At 40.2% G+C, this 23,303-nt stretch overlaps 1 protein-coding gene across 1 annotated transcript in view; it reads left to right on the top strand.

Moving 5' to 3' along the window:
- Positions 1 to 2,394: 2,394 nt before the first annotated feature.
- The window catches only part of LOC306902968 (2-hydroxyacyl-CoA lyase 2), a gene marked incomplete at both ends in the record, with an annotated part of 77,688 nt that continues 56,779 nt past the window's right edge, over positions 2,395 to 23,303 (top strand). Inside the window, 9 exons of the mRNA XM_079471888.1 lie at positions 2,395 to 2,403; positions 7,329 to 7,530; positions 7,617 to 7,744; positions 9,624 to 9,762; positions 9,917 to 10,028; positions 10,140 to 10,239; positions 10,457 to 10,554; positions 11,525 to 11,661; positions 11,782 to 11,916. Of these exons, the coding sequence (XP_079328014.1) occupies positions 2,395 to 2,403; positions 7,329 to 7,530; positions 7,617 to 7,744; positions 9,624 to 9,762; positions 9,917 to 10,028; positions 10,140 to 10,239; positions 10,457 to 10,554; positions 11,525 to 11,661; positions 11,782 to 11,916 (1,060 nt within the window). The remainder of the gene's footprint in view (positions 2,404 to 7,328; positions 7,531 to 7,616; positions 7,745 to 9,623; positions 9,763 to 9,916; positions 10,029 to 10,139; positions 10,240 to 10,456; positions 10,555 to 11,524; positions 11,662 to 11,781; positions 11,917 to 23,303) is intronic.

Below are 23,303 nucleotides of genomic sequence, written 5' to 3'. Positions count from 1 at the left end.
CAATAAAATCACGAAAGACTCATAAACATCATTGAGAACAGCATCTTATTTCACGCCTTCTGATATTCAGAAGCTTCTGGGGCTTGTGAGTGGGCTCCCAGTGGAGAAGATGATTCTGGTAAAGGTTGCTGGACAACCTGGTCTCCTTGGTCCGGCCTCAAGCTGAGTCTCTGGAGCATTTGAAGAAGCCGCTTTAGGACCAAAGGCCTTAACCAGGATCGCTTTAAAGCTGATTTAGGTCATAACCACCAAATGTGGATTTATAATCCCGCTTACTTTCTCCTTCCTCCATAGCATTACACTACTGCAAAGGTATTTTCATCTTCAAATAATGTCAAATTAAAAGATAAGATGGCCAAAACTGTGACTTGAGCACTAAAGGGCAAACCACTAAATGTTTCCATATGTTAACACTAGTATTGACAAGAACCAACGAAGCCCAAAAAATCAGAGACAAGTGTGTGAACGTTTCTTAGTTTTAATTAATAAGCACTCCATCTTCTTCACACTTGATCTTCATTTTCATCCTCCGCAGCACCTTCTGTAAAGCACACAAACAAAACACTTTAGCAGAGAGTTAATGCACACATAATACACCAACATAAGCTGAACTTCTGAGCTTTGTTTTGAGCATTGCTAAATGGACTGTAACGTCACTCGCATTGTTTTTTCAGCATAAAGACTTTTTTTAAAGCCACTACACCCAGTCTGACTGCTTTGAAAAGGCTTCGTACGCTCGATATCTGAAAGGTGCTGATGAGCCGCTTCCCGCAGATCAGCGATCACATCAGGAAAGCTCCTCTCAAGTTCCTGCAGCTTGTCCACAGACAAGGAAAAAAGTGTGCAGGAACTTAAGGCACGAAGTTGAGCAGGCTGCTGTCCTCCCAAGAGCAAACTGATCTCTGCAAAGACATAACAGAGAAATCCAAATAGAAAAAACATTCAATATATAAGCAAGAAACTTAACTACAAGCCAAATACGTCATAACACTTTTATAGAGTACGGCATTTCTCCATCAAATGATGAAAACAAGTAGATCTACAGTAAGTCAACATAAAAAGTAGACTGGCGGTACAGTATATACTGTATGTATATTTTCTTTTAAATATACCAATGGCACACTTAAAGGTTTTTCGGTCGTTTTCCAAGTTGTCCGAATTATGTCTGAATTCTTTCACACATTCTACCAGCTTCCTGTCAAAAGTAGGAAGTTCTTGGTAAAAATGATATGATGTGTGTCTCTGTAAAGTTCAAACTGAATTAAAGCAAGTTTCTCATACACCACCTCCAAAGTACTCTCCAGACAAGAGCTCCTGCTGGAAAGACTTGATCTCCTCGTGTACCCGTCCACGCTCGATGAAGAACATCCTGTCAGCAGGACCGTTCCGTTGGATGATGATGTCGCCTGTCTGGAAGATTTCGCACTCCAGCTTCATCAGAACGACCTCGATCAGCGTGACATCGCCACTAGCAAACAGCCATCCCTTCATCAAGTTTGGGCACATGACTTTCATAACATCCTACAGTACGAAACATGAATGTCTTTTAGCTTTGAGCTCATGAATATGCTAATTTGCTCCTACACATGAACAAAATAAACGTTTAGAAGGTATACACATTTACACTCTTTTGATCGGTCAGTGACAACATTTGACAAAATGGTATAACTGCACACATCAGTTCATATTTAAAAAAATCTAACTTTCTCAATTTGACAAACCTTTTTTAGCGATTCTTGCAGGAGGCCAAGACAGCTCCTTTTCTGTTGCCATCTGTAGCCTGCAATGGCACGCTTGCGCAATGCCTTGGGCAGATGTTCGAAGTTTTTCAGCTACAGATGTAACATATCAAATATGCCATTATATTATCTGACGTACCTTCAGTTCATTTAATAAAAATGAGCAAATGTTACAAAAGAGCACCTCTTTTACGTTCGCATTGCTAGCTGCAAATGTTGCTATCTGCCATGCAACAAGTGCAATAAACATCGATCGGCCAATCACAATACTTATGATGGCAGCCCATTGTTCTTCAATACCTACAAATCAGAGAAACACATCCATGCAAACGCCATTATTGCATCTTTTTACATCCTTTTTGAGTGCTGCTTGCTTTTACTAGGTTGTGGTAAGTTTTATTGTTAAGGATTTGGTCAAAGCCCTGAGTTCGTCTAAATGCAAGCATCGCTGAATTTAAGTATTTCGAATGCATGTTGGAAGTGTGACGTACGTGTCGGAGGGTCAGAAGCTCCACATAGTGTCCCGGTCATTTGGCAGAATGCACGAAAGAAAGAAGATGAGTACTTCTCTCCAATTGAGGCATTCTACGTAATGTGTCAAAAAAAGAATAAAACAGGCATTCAATTCACGTGACTTCTCACCATATTAAAATCCATGTACCACGTACCAGGAGGTGTTCTTGTGTGACCCAGCTATCAGGTGGAAATTCACCCAGCCCGGAGAGGAAAAACTGGATGCAGGCGTTCCAGTGCATAATAAGAAACAGCACCACTGCAACAAACAAGGTTCTAAAGAGTCTTCTCACTGCTACAAGCTGGATGTGTAAATCCTACAAGCACGTACGAAAACACCATGCAACCATTACAATCACACTCCATACAACAACAAAAATGTCTACTTTTGTATGCAAGAAACTGGCTATTCCTTACTTCTTCAAGTTCCAAGAAAAACCTGGTGAGTTTCGGGACACGGAGCAGACGTATCATGCTCAGAATCCTCACAAACATGAGGATCCTCATGATCTTTGAGGCCATCAGCGAGCTCGTGTTAACGTGATAGTTTTCCTGAAACAAATCAAATATGGTTTTATAGTAAGACGTCGAATAGTTGATATCATCAATGTGACTGATATTAATAAGGCCGAATAAGCAAACTCACCAAAATTATGATGAAGACATCCGCCGGAAACGCAGCCAGCAGGTCTGGAACAAACCACGAGCTTAGATAGTCTTTCTTTATCAGCTGAGGATCAAGAACGAGCACCTAGACGGAACAAAAAAGTGCGGACTGAAAATCTGTTTTGAATATAAAAACATAGACAGGTGCAGCTAAGTAAGATAATCATATTTAAGTTGTTGTCATCAGTTAAACTGGACTATTTCTAAAAATGTGTGATTGGCATTATTAAGGCGTTCATCAGTAATCTGGCTAATGCAATGGTTTAGTTTTCATTTCGTTTCTTGTTTTTCACCCAGAACGCTGTTACGGCTGGTTTCCTACCTGACCATGTTCCTTGAAGAATCCCATTCGAAAGTTTATCAAGATGTCAAAACAGAACACTATGTCTGAGATGACATTTAAAGATAACCAAATCTTGTGTGAGCTTTTGTGGATATCCTCAGAAAAGGCCATGTCCAAAGGGATGGCAAACAAGTTGAAAGATGTAAGGATGATCATGAACAGCAGGTATACATTTCTGTGGAAAAAAAAAGGCTTTGAAACACAAAATCTATTGTATGTTGCTTGGTTAGCTAATTCACTCAAAGTCCCACCGCATTCAATAATGTGTCGTTGTGTCACTCATCTTTTAGCACTGAAATAGCATCTGTAAAAGGTTTTTTCCTGTGATTATGATTTATTCATGCCTTAAAAAGGCTGAAATGTAACATTTGTACTGTATACATAGATGCTTCATTTGACGTGTGAGCAGCGTGTGCTGGTGTTGCAGAAGCAGAGCTGAAACATCAGTGATGGTTATATACTGTATGTAGTATATGCACCATCCACATCTATGCCTCACATGAAGTTGTAAACAGAGGCAGTTTCAAACAGCATTTTTTTAAACCGTCTTTGGTAAATATATGGAGAAAATACTCTACAATGGATTCAAGTATTGAAATTGCACACGGTTTATCTTAAAGCGTATATAAAAACACGATTATCGATTAATCGATTGTTCAAAAGAGGGAGTTTAACTCAAATTAAATTCCTTTATGATTTTGTTTTCACATTTTCCTTCATATGCAAAGATATTTCTAGTAACAAAAAGTCCAGGGCCCTTTTCCAGTGGAAGGAATGAATGCCTTTCATGATTTAACCTCCTCAAATAAGCATTAATACAAATGATTTGTACCCCGACCCCCAAAAACACAAGATTTTGGTTAAATGTGGTGGTGCATTATTAATAAAATGAGATTTTTCAGGTTACCTGGCCCGACTCCGCGGATGTATTATACAAGTCTCTTTGTCAGACGGTTCTCTGTATTTCAATGGCATCCTTCCTGTAAGCAAGTTTCAGCGAAAGGTGAAAGACGATCTCTTCTGATGCTGGTCGTGAAGCGAAGTGTACAGTTGACCGTTACTTCCGTTGTTTTTTAAATTGCATCGAGTGAATTTGAATGATGCAGATCATCGTCATATTCATGCCGCTCCACCAGCAGCGGCTCGCCCATAGAGGGCGCTGGGGCGCCGACCTCCCTTACAGTTTTTTATTTGTATTTAAAAAAAAAAATCTTTTAATAATCTCTCATTTTGAAAAATAATCTGTGTTAATTACATGATATTAATGGTTTTAATCTAGAATGTGTTTAGAACTCTCCAGAATGATATTTGGATGTTGGTGTAGTAGTAGTAGCCAATAGGCTGTCTTCCCTGGGCTCCAGTTCGCTCAGCCCTACAGTGCTGGAATTTAAGCCAATGGTTCCCCGGTTGCTACGCAAAAAAGTTTATATTTCGCCAATCATCGTCGTGTAATTTTAAGGTTTAGGGGCTCTGAAAATATCGCCCGTAGTACCAAGATTAGAGCAGTGCACCACTTTTTACCTTTTACCTCAGAGCGGAGTGCGAGTGCAGTATGGCGGCGCCGGCGACGTTGAATATCAATAATGTAGTCGTGGGAGTTAATCTTGCCCCAAATTCAGTAAAATCTCTACACCTGTATCCATTCGAAAGAAGAACATTAGCGGAAAAACTAATTGTAAAAGAACTCGGACCAGACAAGCCAGAAGTGAATATAACGCAAAAGGCGCGAGAAAAGGAGAAAACCTACAAGAGAACCTTTTCCCGAGGTTGGTTCGATCGAAAGGTTTGGCTTACTAGCTGTGGTTAAGCCAATGCAATCTTTTGCTTCCCTTGCTTACTGTTTAAAACAAGTGCTTGTGATAGCTCGTGGACACAGACAGGGGTGACAGACCTGAAACATATGTCAGAACGCATTAAGAAACATGAACGGGCAAGAGTGCATATGGACAACTCTGTGAAGCTAGCCATGCTAGGCCGAATTAGTATAGCCACACAGCTAGATGAGGGACACCGCATTGCCATAAGAAGGCACAACGAGGAGGTGGACAGGAATCGGCATATTTTGTCAAAGATCATTGATGCCGTGAAATTTTGTGGTGCCTTTGAACTTGCTTTGCGTGGTCACGATGAGAGTGACGCATCAGAAAACCCTGGCATTTTCCTGGGTCTAATTGATCTTATGGCCTCAATCGACCGTGAGTTGGAGGTGCACCTGGAGAACGCCACTGTTTTTAAAGGCACTTCGAAGACCGTGCAAAATGAACTGTTAGACTGCGTGTTGTCAGTTCTCAGAGACCGCATTCTGGAAGAGGTGAAACAGTCGGACTATATTGCCATTCAGGCAGACGAGACAACCGACATCTGCACTCATTGTTGTCAGCTTGTGCTTGTGCTACGGTACATAGATGGCCACAACAACATTCAACAACGTTTTTTTTGAGTTTATCGCGCTTCCAAATGCGACCGCTGATACGATTGCCACTGCATTATTGGAAAGGCTGAGCACCATCCTTCCTGCGGGACAAGAGAGAAAATTAATTGCCCAGGCCTATGATGGTGCCGCAGTGATGAGGGGTGCTACAGGTGGAGTGCAGCGTATAGTGCAAGACGTCTACGGGAGTGCATACTACGTTCACTGTTATGCGCATCAGTTGAACCTCATTATGCAGCAGGCAACATCCCAAAGATCGGGCAGTTTTTTTCAGACATTGGGGGGTTTTCTACATTTTTTTCCAAGTCATTCAAACGAACGGCAGTGCTGGATGAAGTGGTGGCACACAGACTTCCAGGTGCTTCAACAACGCGATGGAACTTCCACAGTCGTGCTGTTAACACAGTTTACGAGCACAAAGATGAACTGGTTAAGTGCTTCCAAACCATTCGAGACAGAGGAGACTTTGATGCCATATCGAAGAGAGAGGCCGGGGGTTGTATGAGAATGTTGGAAGATGAGGTTTTCTGTTTCATCCTGGCGTTATTCCACAAAATCATGCCACATGTAGACATGCTGTTTAACCATCTGCAGAAGAGGAACATAGACTCTGTCTTCATCGCAGGGATCACCCAGAGGTTCACTCACAGCATACAGGTGATCAGGTAGGCTATGATTTTGCATATTGGCTAAAAACATGCTTATGCAGCCTAAACAATAAAAACATAAATCCACATGGCTTAGCACAACAGAACCTATCATAAATATTACAATTTCGCCACCATGTTAGACTAGTGAATTTATTTGTGATGAATCTAGATAACATTGACTAGGCCCAACACAACAATAGCACATATTTTAATACAGTTTTATTAAAATTATGTTTATATCTCCAGCAAGTTGGTTTCTGATACAGTAATTTCAGGGTGGACAGTGACTTGTGAAACTTATTTTGGATCAGGGACTCCGTTCCTTCTCTAGTTGAGGATGAGGAGTATAGGGGACCCGTACAGGAACCACCCCCGAAGAGACGGAGGGCAATGGGAGAAGAAACGCAACAGCATCTGGCAATAGAGGTAAGCAGTAATAGAAATTCTGTTTCTGTATTCTATAGCCTATATGTATTTGTGTTTGTTTGCACATTTTTGTATTCTGAATTGTCATTATTAGACATATCTATCTACTTTTTTCACATTTGTGATTTTATTAATTAGTGCTATATGGTGTGTATGTGTGAGTAAGCGAGAGAGAGAGAGTGATAGAGACCGCCAATAGAGCGAGTGAGTGAGTGAGTGAGTGATAGAGACCGCCAATAGAGCGAGCGAGCGAGTGAGTGAGAGCTAGTGTCTGTATTGTAATTAATAAAACTTACTTGCTCATAACAAAATTGTAACTGCTATGAATATGCTGATTTTATTGTATTGTTGAACTGAGAAATGTGAAAACTTAATGTTTTCTGTGCTTACTCTTCTACAATTATGTATAATTTCATTGGTGTGTGATACCATTATGAGCCATGCCAAGGAGAGGTTTTCTTTCACCAATCATCTCATCAGTGCCACTGTTCTCTCTCTCACACACACACACACACACACCAGGGAATGTTATTCTAACTGTCAACGTCTGTGACACCCAGACAGAAAGTAAGAGTCCCCGGCATGGAGGAGAGAGCGTGGCGGAGGTCCTGCGGGCTCACGGGGTCAAATTCGTCTTTACGTTGGTGGGAGGACACATCTCGCCCATCCTGGTGGCCTGTGAGAAACTGGGCATCCGCATCGTCGACACGCGCCACGAGGCCACGGCTGTGTTTGCAGCCGATGCCGTGGCGAGACTTTCCGGTAAGAACAAATCTAAGAAAGCAAGAGGGTCCTTCGTGTTGCATGAGGATGTTAGATGGTGATAATCTAGTGTTTTGCCCCTGTAGGCACAGTGGGTGTGGCTGCAGTCACGGCCGGACCTGGACTGACCAACACTGTCACTGCGGTGAAGAACGCTCAGATGGCCGAATCTCCTCTGCTTCTTATCGGTGGTGCAGCTGCTACTCTACTGCAGGTCAGAAAGTTACTTCAAGGTGCACTTTACATAGTCTCTGCTCAGCCTGGCGTGCTGGAACACCTCTGCCTTATCTGTTCCTCATATCGCTATTGGTGTGAGATTATATCAGGTAACTGTCCGTCACAGAGGTAACCCCCTGACCGCAACAGTGAGGCTCTGAAAGTAGAAATCATTTTATGAATTTAATTCTAAAACTTGAATATAACATTTCATGCGCAAGTTGTGAGTTTAATATTGAGTCTGTCAACAACTGTGTGTATAAGAATGCTTAACATGCTTTCTCTGCACTCATGAGATTGTGGTAGTGATGAAATTACAGGGTTTTATCTCCATGTATCTCTGACACAGTAAACTGGATGTGTATTCATCACCTCACCTCAAGGCTTATCTTAACTCTCCTGGTTCCTCCCGCCCAGTACAAGTGTACACACAGAGAGCAAATAAGTCAGCAATTACTTTTATATTATTATTGAACCGCTCTACCCGGGATCTTACGAAGCATGTTGAAGAGAAGAAACGCACTAGAAAGAAAATAACAAAGCAAATGATCTCATTTCAGTATGAACAGAAGAACAGGTGTACAGGGATGAAGCTTAAGGAACGGAGCTAAAGAAGAAACTTCAATGTTTGCTTCATTTTTTCTTAAGAATAAAATGACATGCTTTGTTTCTACTTGCCCGGTCAAGAGCTTACAGTATACTTATCTATCAAACCTTTCAGTGTAACAAGCACATCGCATTCTCATGTATATATTAACACGATGTGTTGAGTGACATTAATGATCAATTATTGTGGAGGGATTCTTTCGCTCATAATTTAATATAGAGGAGTCTCTGACACCATTGTTTGCGCATAATATTTCCTTCTGGAAGACGTATGATGCCATACAATAAGCTATTGAAAGTAAACTGTTAGCTAGCATTATGATGTTGTGAACACTTATTCTTGTATTATAAAGTCGTTACTTTATATTTGTCGGAATACTTGTGACATTCAATGTTTCGACTTGCTCTGAACAAGAATGTCATTATATCATCATCATTATATTCAAATGAAATTCCGCACTGCTAAAATAATTTTTATTTTTGACGAAAAAGGGTTTAAGCATAAAATAAATAAGTCTATTTATCACAAAAATCTATTTATCACATATAAAAAGACAATAGTTACTTTCACACTAAATGCTAATGATTTGTAAAAAAAAAAATTCGGCCAATGGTCAATAATCTTTTTTACATATTTAAAGCACAATAAAATGTAAATGCTCCGCTAATTATTTTATATATTTTAATAAGTAAAATTCTGAATTTGTACATATTGTGTTACGCTGAATGACAATGTAACTGTCAAATTGTGACTTTATTGTCCAAGAAACTTTACGTTGTAAGTAAAAAGACATTTTACTTACATTTAATGTGCTTTCTATGGACACAAAATCACTTTATCAATTTATTTCGACCCATGTATAAAACATCTGTGAAGCTATTCTAACTTCTGATGATCTTTATGGCAAGAACATAAAACTCCTTTTTTTAAATAAAATTAGGATGTGGATATAAATATGTGAGTATTGTCCTCCTAAGAATGTTTTGTCAATCTGATCCCATAAATTCTCATTGGTGCTGAAAAGTTGCAGACATAGTATATCTTACTGTAAAATACATTTGATATGAACATTCTGTTGAGTCGTGTGTGGAACGTAGAAGAGATCCTAGCTTAAGACATTAATTGTTTATGTTAATACAGCGAACAGTAATATTTTAAGTGTGTGTCATATGTGATGGTTTTGTGATCTGTTATAAATATGAAAATCTACAATTTGTACAAGAATAACCCACCACTCTTCCTCTTGACATTCGATTTTTGTGTTTTTTAGGGTAGAGGAGCCCTGCAGGATTTTGACCAGATGTCTCTCTTTAAACCCCTCTGTAAGTTCTGTGCTTCAGTGAGAACAGTGAGAGAAATCGTTCCTACTGCGAGAAAAGCATTGGCCGTGGCACAGTCTGGCACACCAGGTTATGCTGCGAATGACAATTTTTTCATTTAATCATTTTTGTGAGTGATTGACTTTTCAGACAAGTTAAGATATAGTGAATCACACTTTTTAGAGAGTACATGACCTGACTCTGTGTGCATAAGTACAGTTTGATGTATATAACAATTTCACAGGCCCAGTGTTTATCGAGCTTCCCATAGACACGCTGTACCCTTTCCATGTGGTGGAAAAAGAGTTTGCCCCTAAAAACACTCCCAAAGGTCTTATGGGCAAAATCACTGCATGGTAAAACATTTCTCACTTTTTATTTCCTCCAATTTTCTTACGCTTTATTTCATTATTAAAGGAAAGGCAATCACTTTTACGTTGAAAGTGTTTTTGTTTGTTATCCGCCAGGTATCTTAAAAATCACTTATCTAACTTATTTGCTGGAGCTTGGGAAAACCGTGATCCCTCCCCACTTCCCGTTCACATCCCGCAGGCCACAGAGGATGAGGTGAGACCTGTCAATCGTTTAATGGCCATTTGAGATGTATTATTAATTGCTTTTATGGTTGCGTCACATTAGATCTCATTTGATTCTCATCATCTTTAACATGAACCATAACAGGGCAGAATGAAATGATCTAGAAAGCTGTGACTTTTACTTCAGACACGGCAGATTAGATCTTATTTACATGACTCGGTATTCAAGTTGTTTCATTTATTTCCAGATTCAAAGATGTGTGGAACTGGTGAGCCGAGCCAAGAAACCCGTCATACTGTTGGGCAGCCAAGCAACCTTGCCGCCTACACCTGCAGATGATGTCAGGTCATTTAGCCATTCTGTCTTTACCCAGTTTGTGTCATACTCGTTCATGGAGTAGTTCATCAATCCCCTTCTGGATATTAAACCTATTGTCTTTGTGGTGCCAGTCTAGATATTTAAAGACACCCCTCCTTCATTAAACAGTAAACATTAAACATTTAATATTGACATATACTGGTTGACACCTTTACATTTTTTTAAATCATATCGTGAAAAAACCCGTTCTGCTACTTTAGACCTGCTTACTATTTATTTTTCTTTGCAATAAAGGGCATTAGAAGTATAAAATAACACTCAAAAAAAATTCTCTCAAAAAATGATATTCTCATGTGGTTCAAAACTTCTGGTTCATTTTTATGTGGAAAAGAAAATATGTTGAGAAATCATTTTGGGGCCAAGTCAATGGGGCGGTGTTGTTTGGCTACCAACAAATATCTTCTTTTGTATTCTGCAGAACAAATATTTATTTTTCTTACAAAAAAAAAGAGTTTAAATCTTGGTGTGAACTATCCCTTTAGGTCCGTAGTTTTCAAACGTTTTCCTTGTTGTACAGTGCATTTTCGACCCTCCCCAAAATAAAGTCGCATAATCCTAAACTAGAATTTTAATAAACCAAAAACATATTCAGTTATACAATGCTGAAACATAAATAATTTTGGTTATTTTTCTAGTGTTTGATTGCGTGAAAAGTATGATACATTTTTATATTTCATAAAATGCCACAAATTCCGTGTCCCCCTGGATCAATCTTGGGGCCCCCAGTTCGAGAACCACTGCTTTAGGTCCAAAGGGTTTTTATGCTCCATATGCAACCAACACAGTTACTGTATGTATTGAATAAATTGATCATATAGAATAATGCTTTAGTTGTGTAAGCATGAGCCAAAAACGGCAACAATTATTGATTTATAGCACCCGGACATGTAACTCATGGTTGAAGTTTGAACTCTCTTTTTGGATGTGTGTCTTACAGAAAGGCCCTAGAGTCTTTAGGCATTCCTTGCTTCCTGGGTGGGATGTCTCGGGGCATGCTGGGAAAGAACAGTCCACTGCACATCAGACAGAACAGGAGAGATGCCTTGAAAGATGCTGATCTTGTGCTGCTGGCAGGTGAGTAACAGCGCCATCTAGTGTCTTTTTATTTTCTATGGTTTTATACTGTTCGGAATGCTTAGAAAACTAAGCTATTCTTTTTCTAGATGTCAATACATGATTTGTTTTGGTTTGTAGGCACAGTGTGTGACTTCAGATTGGGTTATGGAAGGGTGCTGAACCGACGGAGTAAAATCATTGCAGTTAACAGAGACAGAAGTCAGCTATTGAAGAACTCGGACATGTTCTGGAAACCAACAGTGGCCATTCAAGGTGAAGAAGTGCAGTTTAATTTCTTTCCTGAATACATAATGTATAATACATTGTGAGATTCTAGAATCTTGGTCATTGATGGTTCCCATACATTTACTCGCTTTAAGTAACCTAGGAGGATAATATATGTTTCCTCAGATGATATATGCTTCCTTAAAAGGATGTATCTCATGGTGTGTTATAAGTGGCACCGGACATTTAACCAAGCACTAATAAATTATCCTAGACAGGAATAACTAACAATGTGTGATATATGTGCTGTGCACCAATGTGAAGGATTTGAGCCCAAATCTCACTTCCTCTTTTGCATATATATAAACTGAACCCATTTGGAATAAACTTTGACTTTGAGTGAACTGTACTTCGGTGTCTGTTTCATTCTTGGTCCCCGGGCTCGGTTCTTCTGATTGTTCCATCGACTAGACTCATCAACTCGTAAAAGCTATTATCTAGACAAAGTAATAATCTTACAATTTGGGGGCTCGTGCCGTGAAAGGGGGAAAAACCTCTTCGAACCAAGTGACCAAAGCTGAGCTGAGGCAACAGGCGCACCGACGATCGGGCACAGACCTACAATTAAAAGGGTAAGTGTTTTAAAATATTTCTTTGACAAATATTTGATTGACAAATTTTGGTTGAAGTAAATATGACGCTTACCCTGTAGGATTTTTGTGTTTGATATTTCGTAGAGAGACGAAATAGGTTCTAATACTTATGTTAGTGGAATGGTTTAAATTCCATTGTTGCTCCGTGGCGTCGGACAACAGTAGTTGTTGGACAGCTATTAACGCACAAGTAAAAATACAGTTCTGATCAAACTGTTGATATTGATCGCGGTGCAGCTTGGCAGTCAGAAACAGAGCTTTTGGCATTTAGAGACAAATTTGTTGGGTCAGAAAATATTGTTCAGAGAAACAAAAATTCATATTTGAATCATTGAACGGAAACAAAATTGTTAAACTGGTATCGCATGTTGATATATTGTGACTGGAAAAAGAAGGTGCAAAGAGGAAGTCTCGGGAAGTCGCGCGAGAGCTCACAACGTAAGCACCCCGAAAAATAAGGTGAACCGATTCACCCACGGTCACAATACGATACATGCAATATAGTTGAAACAGTTGGTCGATTGAGCATTCAAAGGTTCCTAAAAACTAATCCAAAAACACTACTCTAACAAAGGGAAACTCATTCAAGTTTCCATTGCTGCTATTTTATTTTGATTTCTGCATTATTCGCTTTACTGCAATTTTTGAAGTAAAAGATGGGAAATTCGGTTTCGAGACCATTGCCTGGCGAAACGCCAAACGCATTTATGTATAGAAATGATCAAGGTTTTTATGTCGAACCATATGTCAGTAATCTCGCAGGGTGGTCAGAAAAAATGACACCGCAAATTGATACGCCGTACCCAAGGGACGGTTCATTTTCCGATGACGGAATCGACCTGGCAAAAAGTATGGTGAAAGAAGGATGGGGTGACCCGAAATGGGATTATAAATACATGCTTAAAGCTTACGCTGTATGGAAAGATTTTAAAAAGGTGTGGGACGAAGGTCCTGAGAAAAAACAAGTGCTTGCTTATGTTGCAAAGCAAGGTTTATCTGAAAAGCCGCCCTCATACTCCACTTTTTGCCAGCCCGAAACATTGCCGTCAGCCCCCGTGTCGCAGACAACTTGTCTGAAAATCAGTTCCGACACCATTCGACCGAGCGCACAGCGCAAAGCGAGTGAAAGCGTTAGATCTGGTAAAAAGACAGTCAAACTGTCACAGGTTGAAACAGATGCGCGTGGCGCATCTCAGAATTCAATGGTTTGGATTCGGGCCGGTAATAACGTAAATATAAGACCGTTAAAAATGTCTGATATGGAATCAATTTGTAAAAGCTTACCGTCCCCACAAGAAGTGGGAAAATATGTGACTGTTTTAAAGAGGCACACAAAATATGGTGGAGTGATTTCAGGGCAGTTTTACTGAGAACACTCGAAGGGGATATAACTGAACAAATGATAGTTCAAAAATGCCCCACGTTATCACCCGACAATGATAAAATTACAGGCAGTGGCACATCGCAAAACCCGCATGAATTCTTTTGGGGAAAAGCTGTTAATGTTGACACCTTTTTCGCAGAATTGAGAGTTTTTCTCGATGAACGTCTCGGAAGCAGACAAGATTTATCGTTTGCTGCCAGTACTAAGCAAAAACCGAAAGAATCTGTGTCTGAATTTTTTGTGCGCTTTCAGAGGGCGTGGACCGATGATTCTAAATTGCCATTGACTAATGAATTAAAGCCTCTGTTTATTAACACAATGTTGAATAACATGAATGCGAAGCAAGCGCAATTGATCAGAATCACCACATCGAATTTGCACGAAATGACCGTAGAAGCTCTAGGAAAGCGAATAAGGGAGTTAGATGCATCAGGTGGTTTCACTGTAAAAGTAGAAAATGCTATGTTTACAGGGCACCAGAAAAAGGGGAAGTATAACCGCAATCAAACTTCTAACACCGAGCTCAAACCATCAAGGGCTCACCAAAAAGGGAAGTCAGATATGACATGTTTCCATTGTGGTAGGAAGGGACACTTTAAACGAGACTGCTGGCAGTTGCAGAGGCAGAATGAACCTAAAGTGAACTCGGGGGGATACACAGCCCCCAGCACGTCCTGCAGAGCATGACTCTGATGATAGGAGACGTCCACCACAGCGAGGAAACGAGAACTCGGGTGCCACATATCATACCCAATGGCACCCAAACCAAGCATAGGGATGCCCACAGAGTGAAGTCAGTTCAGAATTATGTATGATGACCTTAACATTCTCAAATAGCGGAGAGGATTTGCCTTACTTTACCCTTATGGTGAATGGGCAACCTCAAACATTTTTGCTTGATACAGGTGCAGACGCTTCATCAATGACATCTAAAGAATATGAGGGTCCCATAACTAACCAAATAATTCACTCTGTGGGAATAACAGGAACTGACATTGCATGTCATGTGACACCTCTCTTGGAGGTTAAAGCTTCAGGTGTTAAACCATTTTTTCACAAGTTTACCATTATACCTGGGGCTCCGCTGAACCTTTTAGGTCGTGATATGATGCATAAATTGGGCATGGATATTAAATTTACTAAAAAGCAAGTTGTTTTCTCTTTTCTGTCCAGTTTACAGGCATCCATCGATCCATTACCGACATGTGAGCAGGCAAGTGGCTCACACACGCCTGTTTCCTGTGGCAGTATGGCTGCACGGGTGGACTCCATGATTAACCCTTTGTTATGGTCTCAGTTCAAGGATGACACTGGTTTCATTGACATGGAACCATATAAAGCAAAGCTTAAAACAACTAAGCCTGTTTACATTAAACAATACCCTTTGTCAAAAGATAAAGAGGAAGGTATTAAGCCTTTGATTGAAAATTTTGTCCAGCAGGGTGTCCTCCAACCAACACATTCACCATACAACACACCAATTAACCCTGTAGTGAAAGCCGATGGAAAAACTTGGCGATTAACTCAAGACTTGAGGGCTATCAATCAATTAATTATACCACTGGCACCAATTGTGCCTGATGTTCCGACTGTTATGAATTCGGTACCTTACTCACACAAGTATTTCACTGTCATTGATTTGTGTGCAGCTTTTTTCTCTGTGCCGGTACACCCGGAGACTCAGCCATTGTTAGCTTTTACATATAGAGGGCAACAATATTCATGGACACGCCTTGCACAGGGTTATGCAGACTCACCCGCTGTCTTTTCGGCGGCAGTGCACAAAACTTTGGCAAGAATGACTGATTTGCCATCATCGGTGTGTGTGCTTCAGTTTGCAGATGATATCCTGGTGTCAGGAGAGACGGAGGAGGACTGTGAAAAAGCATCTGTGATTGTTTGCAATGTGCTTGCGGACGCGGGTTTCAAGGCCTCGAAAGAAAAACTGCAATGGGTCCAGACTAAGGTGAATTACTTAGGTCATGTACTGTTGCAGGGCCTCAGAGCAATATCCACAGACAGGATCCAGTTGATAAGAAGCATTAGGTCCCCACGAACAGTACAGCAGCTCCAAAGTTTTCTGGGACTAGTGAACTATTGTAGATCGTGGATACCTGACTGTGCGATCCACGACAGGCACCTGAGAGGTCTGATTGATCACAAAACTCCGCCAAACACACGTCTGGACTGGACTGCTGAGGCAGATGAACATTTTGATGCATTGAAAGCAGCCATCATTAAAGCACCAGCACTGGGTTTACCAGACTATACCAAGCCTTTTCACTTGCATGCTAGGGAGACGGAGGGTGTAGCTGTAGGTGTCCTGGTGCAACTGCATGGTTCCGCATATAGACCAGTAGCATATCTGTCTAAGAAATTAGATAACATAGTCACAGGTATGCCAGCATGTCTTCGTGCTGTGGCTGCAGCTGCTCTGATTGTGCAGATGGCGGAGAAAACTGTTTTATCACACCCAATGACATTGTACGCGTCGCATCAGGTCGGCGCTATTTTACACAACATGCAGACACAACACATGACAGCGCAAAGGCGCTCAGGGTATGAGGCTATTCTGCTGGCTACACGAAATCTTAGTATACAAACGACAGCAAGCATTAACCCTGTTTTGCTTGGACTTTTAGGAGTTATGGACATAACAGATTTTACTATTGATCATGATTGCATCTTTGAACTGACAACCTCTTGTTCTTCCAGGGTCGATCTGTTGGATACGCCCCTGGATGGGGGGGAACACATCTATGTTGATGGGTCTTGTTCAAAACCCTATGATGGTGTCTACCTTTGTGGCTATGCTGTAGTTTCAGACTCAGGCGAAGTAATTGAAGCTTTTGCTTTAGACTACAATTCGGCTCAAGCGGCCCCCGTGGGTCAAAGGCCCCGTGGGTCAAAGGCCGCGCCGGCATTTCTTCCTTAGGTGACATGCAGGTGATCCAGGAGGACTACGTGACTTCCCTTGTCGAAAAGCTAAATTCTATATGTGCTGATGTTTCCCTGTGTCTTCCTCTGCCCTCAGAAAACCCCACTCAGTTTTGTTCCAGGACAAAGAGTGTTCGTGAAAAGTCTGAAGCCCACTAAGGTTGGAGAACCAAAGTACCACGGACCAGCAACTGTAATTGCCGAGTGTTCGTGAAAAGTCTGAAGCCCACTAAGGTTGGAGAACCAAAGTACCACGGACCAGCAACTGTAAGTTCTGACAGATTACCAGCCACAGTGGATACACGCTTCAAGATTGAAGTTGTGTTCTTCAGGAGAGCAGGCAAGCTCCAATTTAACATAGAATCCCAAAAGGGGATTCACCTTACTGTATTTTAGGGTGGGTGAGGCACTGACTACGCTGAGGAAAGAACTACCTTTCGTGAGGTGGGGGCCACCCAAAGCAAGAAGATAGATGGCCCATTGAGTCAACAGTGCCGACCCCCTAATACCCCTGAAGTACACTAAGGGCCAAATTGATCTATTCACATGTCTTATGGATATATTCGACAATGACTCTTTCAATGAGTGCACTATTGGCGATGCTTTTGTTGAATTTGGCACATTAATTATTGGGACAGTAATAAGCGCATTGCACGAAGCTCACAACCCCCTACGGATAATACTGAAATATGAACAAGATGGCCAAATAGTTCTATACTCATTTGAGAAAATCGAAGGGGAAATAAGAGTAAAAACAAAGACCCAAGCGTTGCCACCTAACCCAGAGTATTTCCACATTTCCTGAAAGCAAATATAACTTTAGGGATGTGGGGGATAAATAGAATAATTGGTATTATAGCACTTGTAGGGATAACAGCAATAAGCATACGTTTATATTGGGAGACCCAATATAACAAAAACGGAAATGAAACTCTGACAAAAAGAGAACTAACTAAAAGTTACCCAAATGAGAACCCCATGAAGGTCAGGGTGAGGGCAGGAGGACGTCTAAACTTCCTCTGTGACCCTATATCTGTGAGTATCGGAACAAATAATAATATAGAAGAGGCAAGAAACAAAAATGGTCACAGTCTGTATTTCTGTAAAGGATCTTGTAGTTGGGCAGAGGTAAAAGCCTATAGAGGCCCAGAAGTAGTAATTCCAGAATCAAGATTCAGTATAACGATTGAAAAAGTACCACATAGAATAACTGAAGAAGGAAAAAGATGCATATATTGTGATAGGGACAAAACCGTACCTGCTCTTTTCGTAATGGAGGCAAACGGGAGAAATGCGTGGCTATTAAATGTCACCATTTTAGACATAACAAAAGAAGATGAAGGGACCTATTACTGTGCATGGACCCTTTCTGGTACAGACGCATATCAAAAGGTCCAGATTATTGTAGAAATTCCGAAACATGACTCAGCCATAAAGGAGGTAATTAATGACTTACGTACAAAAACAAGCTCACAAGGTTCGGACGCATCTGAGGATGCATCACACGATATAGATTTCTTTATGGGCTCGAATCTCACTCCAGATACCAAAGACATAAGAGTAGCAAAGGCTCAATGTGATGGAAATTATGCATGTGCTCTAGCAATACTACAGAAAAGGGTAGTGCATGAGGAGGGAGAAGGAGATTGTTGGGTATGTTTACAACTTCAGTCAATGTGGAAAACGCAGGAGGTGAACACTGATATGGTTTGGAATAGCAAGGGTATATGTGAAATGCCTAAACAGATGTCTCTGATCGTACAGATGACAGACAATGTGCGACAGGGAAAGTCTCCCATTGTAGGAATTAGAGATTATGGGTGTTCGTATACAGGTACACCATTTCGAGGTCCCACATTCCATGTACATGCTCATCCAGCAGTATTGTGTGTATGTTCAGGGGTAGGAAAACATATGGTAGGGAGGTCTGATTGTAAAAATACGATTACTCTGATTCCGGAGAGGAGACAACTTCATAATTGCACGATAACTTACAAAAACGGTACCAGTGAGGGGTTCAACTGTCCCTTTTCACATTTAGACAGCGCACCTGGGATGGTGTGGGTATGTGGTGAAACTGCGTATTATCATTTGGACGAAGGACAGTGGAAAGGTTGTTGTTATCCTGCTATTATATCCACAGGAACTACTATTTTAAGAAAGAAAAAGAAAGCTGGGGAAAAAGAACCATTAAGCCGATCAAAGCGGGATATCAAACCCCCGCCAGACTATTATGCTGGTCATCGAACTAGCAATCCATGGACCAGCCCGTGGGAAACCGTAGGATGGTCTGTGGCAGGTTACTTTACAGGCATAGGGACAGCCATTGCTTTAAACAAAATAAATGGTCTGGCATGGCAGGTTCTGTCGCTGGAAAATGATACAGCACAGGCATTGAATTTGATTAGCACTCAGTTAAGAACAATGAGAGAAGCAGTTGTTCAGAATAGACTTGCTTTGGACATATTGACGGCTGAGAAAGGAGGCGTGTGCAAAATGTTAGGAGTCTCTTGTTGCTTTTCAATTCCAGATTATTCGGACAACATCACCGACATTGTTACGCACATGAGGCAGTCCATCCCAGTACCTGAACCGGCTGATTCATCATGGTTTGAATGGCTACACGGGTTGGCAGGAGGATGGGGTGGCTGGATTTTTAGCACCATAATACCAATAATTGTTTGTTTATTAGTCTTCATATTGTTTGGACCTTGTATTCTGTAGGGCCTCCATAAATGTGTACTGCAATCCTTTGCTCCCTTGACAAGGCAAGGAGCTTATCAGGTAATGATGATATCACGCCAGTTGACAGAAATGAACCGAATTAGGATGGCTAGAGCCAGACGTGAAGGTCTTGCTGAGGAAAGTAACAATAGAGTATGGGGTCATTTGGATCACTGATTTCGATAGTGATAATGATAATGATGACGACGATGATGATTATGTTCATCTATATGAAGAAGCACTTGAACCAATTATAAGAAGGGAGGCGCAGGTGTTGGAAGGAGAGGAACGGGAAATCCAGGTAGATGGGGATGTTTACCAAGTAATGGAAGGAGATATTCAAGTAGATGAAGACAGTTACCAGATTATGCAGGATAGAGAAGGAGAAGTTCAAGGAGATGAGACTGATAGGGCAGACGAAGGAACAGTGGTGGTGGACAGACAAGTAGTGGAGATAGGGACGGACAGCGATGAGAATGATGAGAGCGAGGAAAATCAGGAAAATCAGGAAGAGTATGAGTAATTCCTTGTTAAGAGGGGAAGGAAGTGATGATTTCTTATTTTTATGATAACTTGTTGTTTATTATTTCAATTTCTTTTCTAAAATTCATATTCAAGTTTATTAAAGTGTTATTAAAAAGTGATGTTATGTATAACAGCTTGCAAGTGAAAACAAAACAAAAATACGCTAACCGCAAATAGAATATCACTAACTATTTTGAATGTATGTTTTAACTATTATATATGGTTATATGGTTATTTGTAAGACTGTTGGTCTTAAAGTGGCCATTGTGAGATTCTAGAATCTTGGTCATTGATGGTTCTCATGAATGCCATGGTTCCCATACATTTACTCGCTTTAAGTAACCTAGGAGGATAATATATGTTTCCTCAGATGATATATGCTTCCTTAAAAGGATGTATCTCATGGTGTGTTATAAGTGGCACCGGACATTTAACCAAGCACTAATAAATTATCCTAGACAGGAATAACTAACAATGTGTGATATATGTGCTGTGCACCAATGTGAAGGATTTGAGCCCAAATCTCACTTCCTCTTTTGCATATATATAAACTGAACCCATTTGGAATAAACTTTGACTTTGAGTGAACTGTACTTCGGTGTCTGTTTCATTCTTGGTCCCCGGGCTCGGTTCTTCTGATTGTTCCATCGACTAGACCAGGGGTCGGCAACCCGCGGCTCTAGAGCCGCATGCGGCTCTTAAGCGCCGCCCTAGTGGCTCCCTGGAGCTTTTTCAAAAATATGAAAATGGAAAAAAAATATAATATAATTTTATTATTATTTTTAAATATAATTTCTCTAGGAGGAAAACCATGACAAACATTCTTAAAGTTTTTCAACGTTGTAAAAATGTGTATAATATTTAATTTCAACATTTCTGTCAACGAAGATTTACGTCATATACTGCGACACGCGTTTCTGTCAGATCGGCGGCGGCGCGCGTGATGCCAGACCGGTGGCTGACAGACAAACAAACAAACAGGCAGGTGTGTCATGGACCATGGATCCTAAGGGGAAAAAGAGAAAGATAGGAGAGTGTTATTGTGTTTTGTTGCTCAGGTCCGAGTGGCTGCATTATTGTGCGTGTCAAAAGAGAAGAGGATGATGCTGCATTTTACCCTTGCACTGACTTACTTGAAATCGAACTTAAACTGTATTATTTTTGTCATGGGCATGACTGGGCTGCTTTTATGTTTTTAGTGTGTTTTATACTGTTTTAATGCATGTTTTATGCATGTTTTAAATACTTTTCCAGTTCGTTTCAAAAGGCTGCTGTTTTATTGCACTCTGTCTGTTGCCCAGATAAGGGAAGGGAGGGGAGGGGGTGTTTGGGGGAAGAGGATTTTATTGTATTATTGAGGGTTGAAGAGGACTGCATTTTATTTCCATGGGGATGTCTGAAATTACAGGATGCCTATATGCACGTTGCACATTTTGTTGTTTTTTCGAATCCTAAAGTAAAAATGACATCAAAAATCAGATTTCTTTATTGTATTTCTTTAATTTCATCAATGCAACGAAACATAATACATTAAAATTATAATGGATGTTAAACTTAAAGCACCACAGAGTAGTCACGTGGTGCGTCATTCTCTCCAGGGGAAGATAAACATTTAATCATGAATGCTCATTATGTATTTGTAGCCTACTTATCATTTTGATACTAGGGGGGTAATAAAGCTAATATAGACACTTACAGCATGTGTTGCCTTCATTATAAGGCTTATATAAGGCTTTTAATTTTTTGCGGCTCCAGACAGCTGTTTTCTTTTTTTTTTGTCCAATATGGCTCTTTCAACATTTTGGGTTGCCGACCCCTGGACTAGACTCATCAACTCGCAAAAGCTATTATCTAGACAAAGTAATAATCTTACAGTTCTCATGTCATGTAAATACTATTGAACTTTACTGCAAATGGAATTTAGTCTGTTATATAAGTGAACACTTAAAAAATGTATAATGAATACAGAAACATTTGTTAATCAGAGATAACAGAGAATATGGTTTAGAGAGAAAATGTGTGCTTGTGGGTTAAAATAAAACTGTAATGTTGAGGAAGTATGTGATGATACATTTATGTGGAAATGTACTTTTGAAGGAAACGTGACTTCGTGTTATCCAATTGTGGATATTACCTGTGTTGAAATACAGATCATCCAAAGTTGACAGTAATGATTATATATTGCAGATATAACGTTTAAATTATTTTGTTAATAAAATATATTCAGATTAAATGGAAGAAGAGCAACAGTTGTCCTGCGTCAATTTCTAACTCTCATATTTCCAATTGTTCAGAAATAACAAAATATACATCTGCTAGCGGACCCCTGGCCGGGACCCGTTACATCTAGAAAGCTGTGACTTTTACTTCAGACACGGCAGATTAGATCTTATTTACATGACTCGGTATTCAAGTTGTTTCATTTATTTCCAGATTCAAAGATGTGTGGAACTGGTGAGCCGAGCCAAGAAACCCGTCATACTGTTGGGCAGCCAAGCAACCTTGCCGCCTACACCTGCAGATGATGTCAGGTCATTTAGCCATTCTGTCTTTACCCAGTTTGTGTCATACTCGTTCATGGAGTAGTTCATCAATCCCCTTCTGGATATTAAACCTATTGTCTTTGTGGTGCCAGTCTAGATATTTAAAGACACCCCTCCTTCATTAAACAGTAAACATTAAACATTTAATATTGACATATACTGGTTGACACCTTTACATTTTTTTAAATCATATCGTGAAAAAACCCGTTCTGCTACTTTAGCCCTGCTTACTATTTATTTTTCTTTGCAATAAAGGGCATTAGAAGTATAAAATAACACTCAAAAAAAATTATATTCTCATGTGGTTCAAAACTTCTGGTTCATTTTTATGTGGAAAAGAAAATATGTTGAGAAATCATTTTGGGGCCAAGTCAATGGGGCGGTGTTGTTTGGCTACCAACAAATATCTTCTTTTGTATTCTGCAGAACAAATATTTATTTTTCTTACAAAAAAAGAGTTTAAATCTTGGTGTGAACTATCCCTTTAGGTCCGTAGTTCTCAAACGTTTTCCTTGTTGTACAGTGCATTTTCGACCCTCACCAAAATAAAGTCGCATAATCCTAAACTAGAATTTTAATAAACCAAAAACATATTCAGTTATACAATGCTGAAACATAAATAATTTTGGTTATTTTTCTAGTGTTTGATTGCGTGAAAAGTATGATACA

Source organism: Barbatula barbatula, assembly GCF_947034865.1.
Source record: "Barbatula barbatula genome assembly, chromosome: 2".
In the NCBI taxonomy this organism is placed as follows: domain Eukaryota; kingdom Metazoa; phylum Chordata; class Actinopteri; order Cypriniformes; family Nemacheilidae; genus Barbatula; species Barbatula barbatula.
This window is presented reverse-complemented; position numbering and strand designations above follow the sequence as displayed.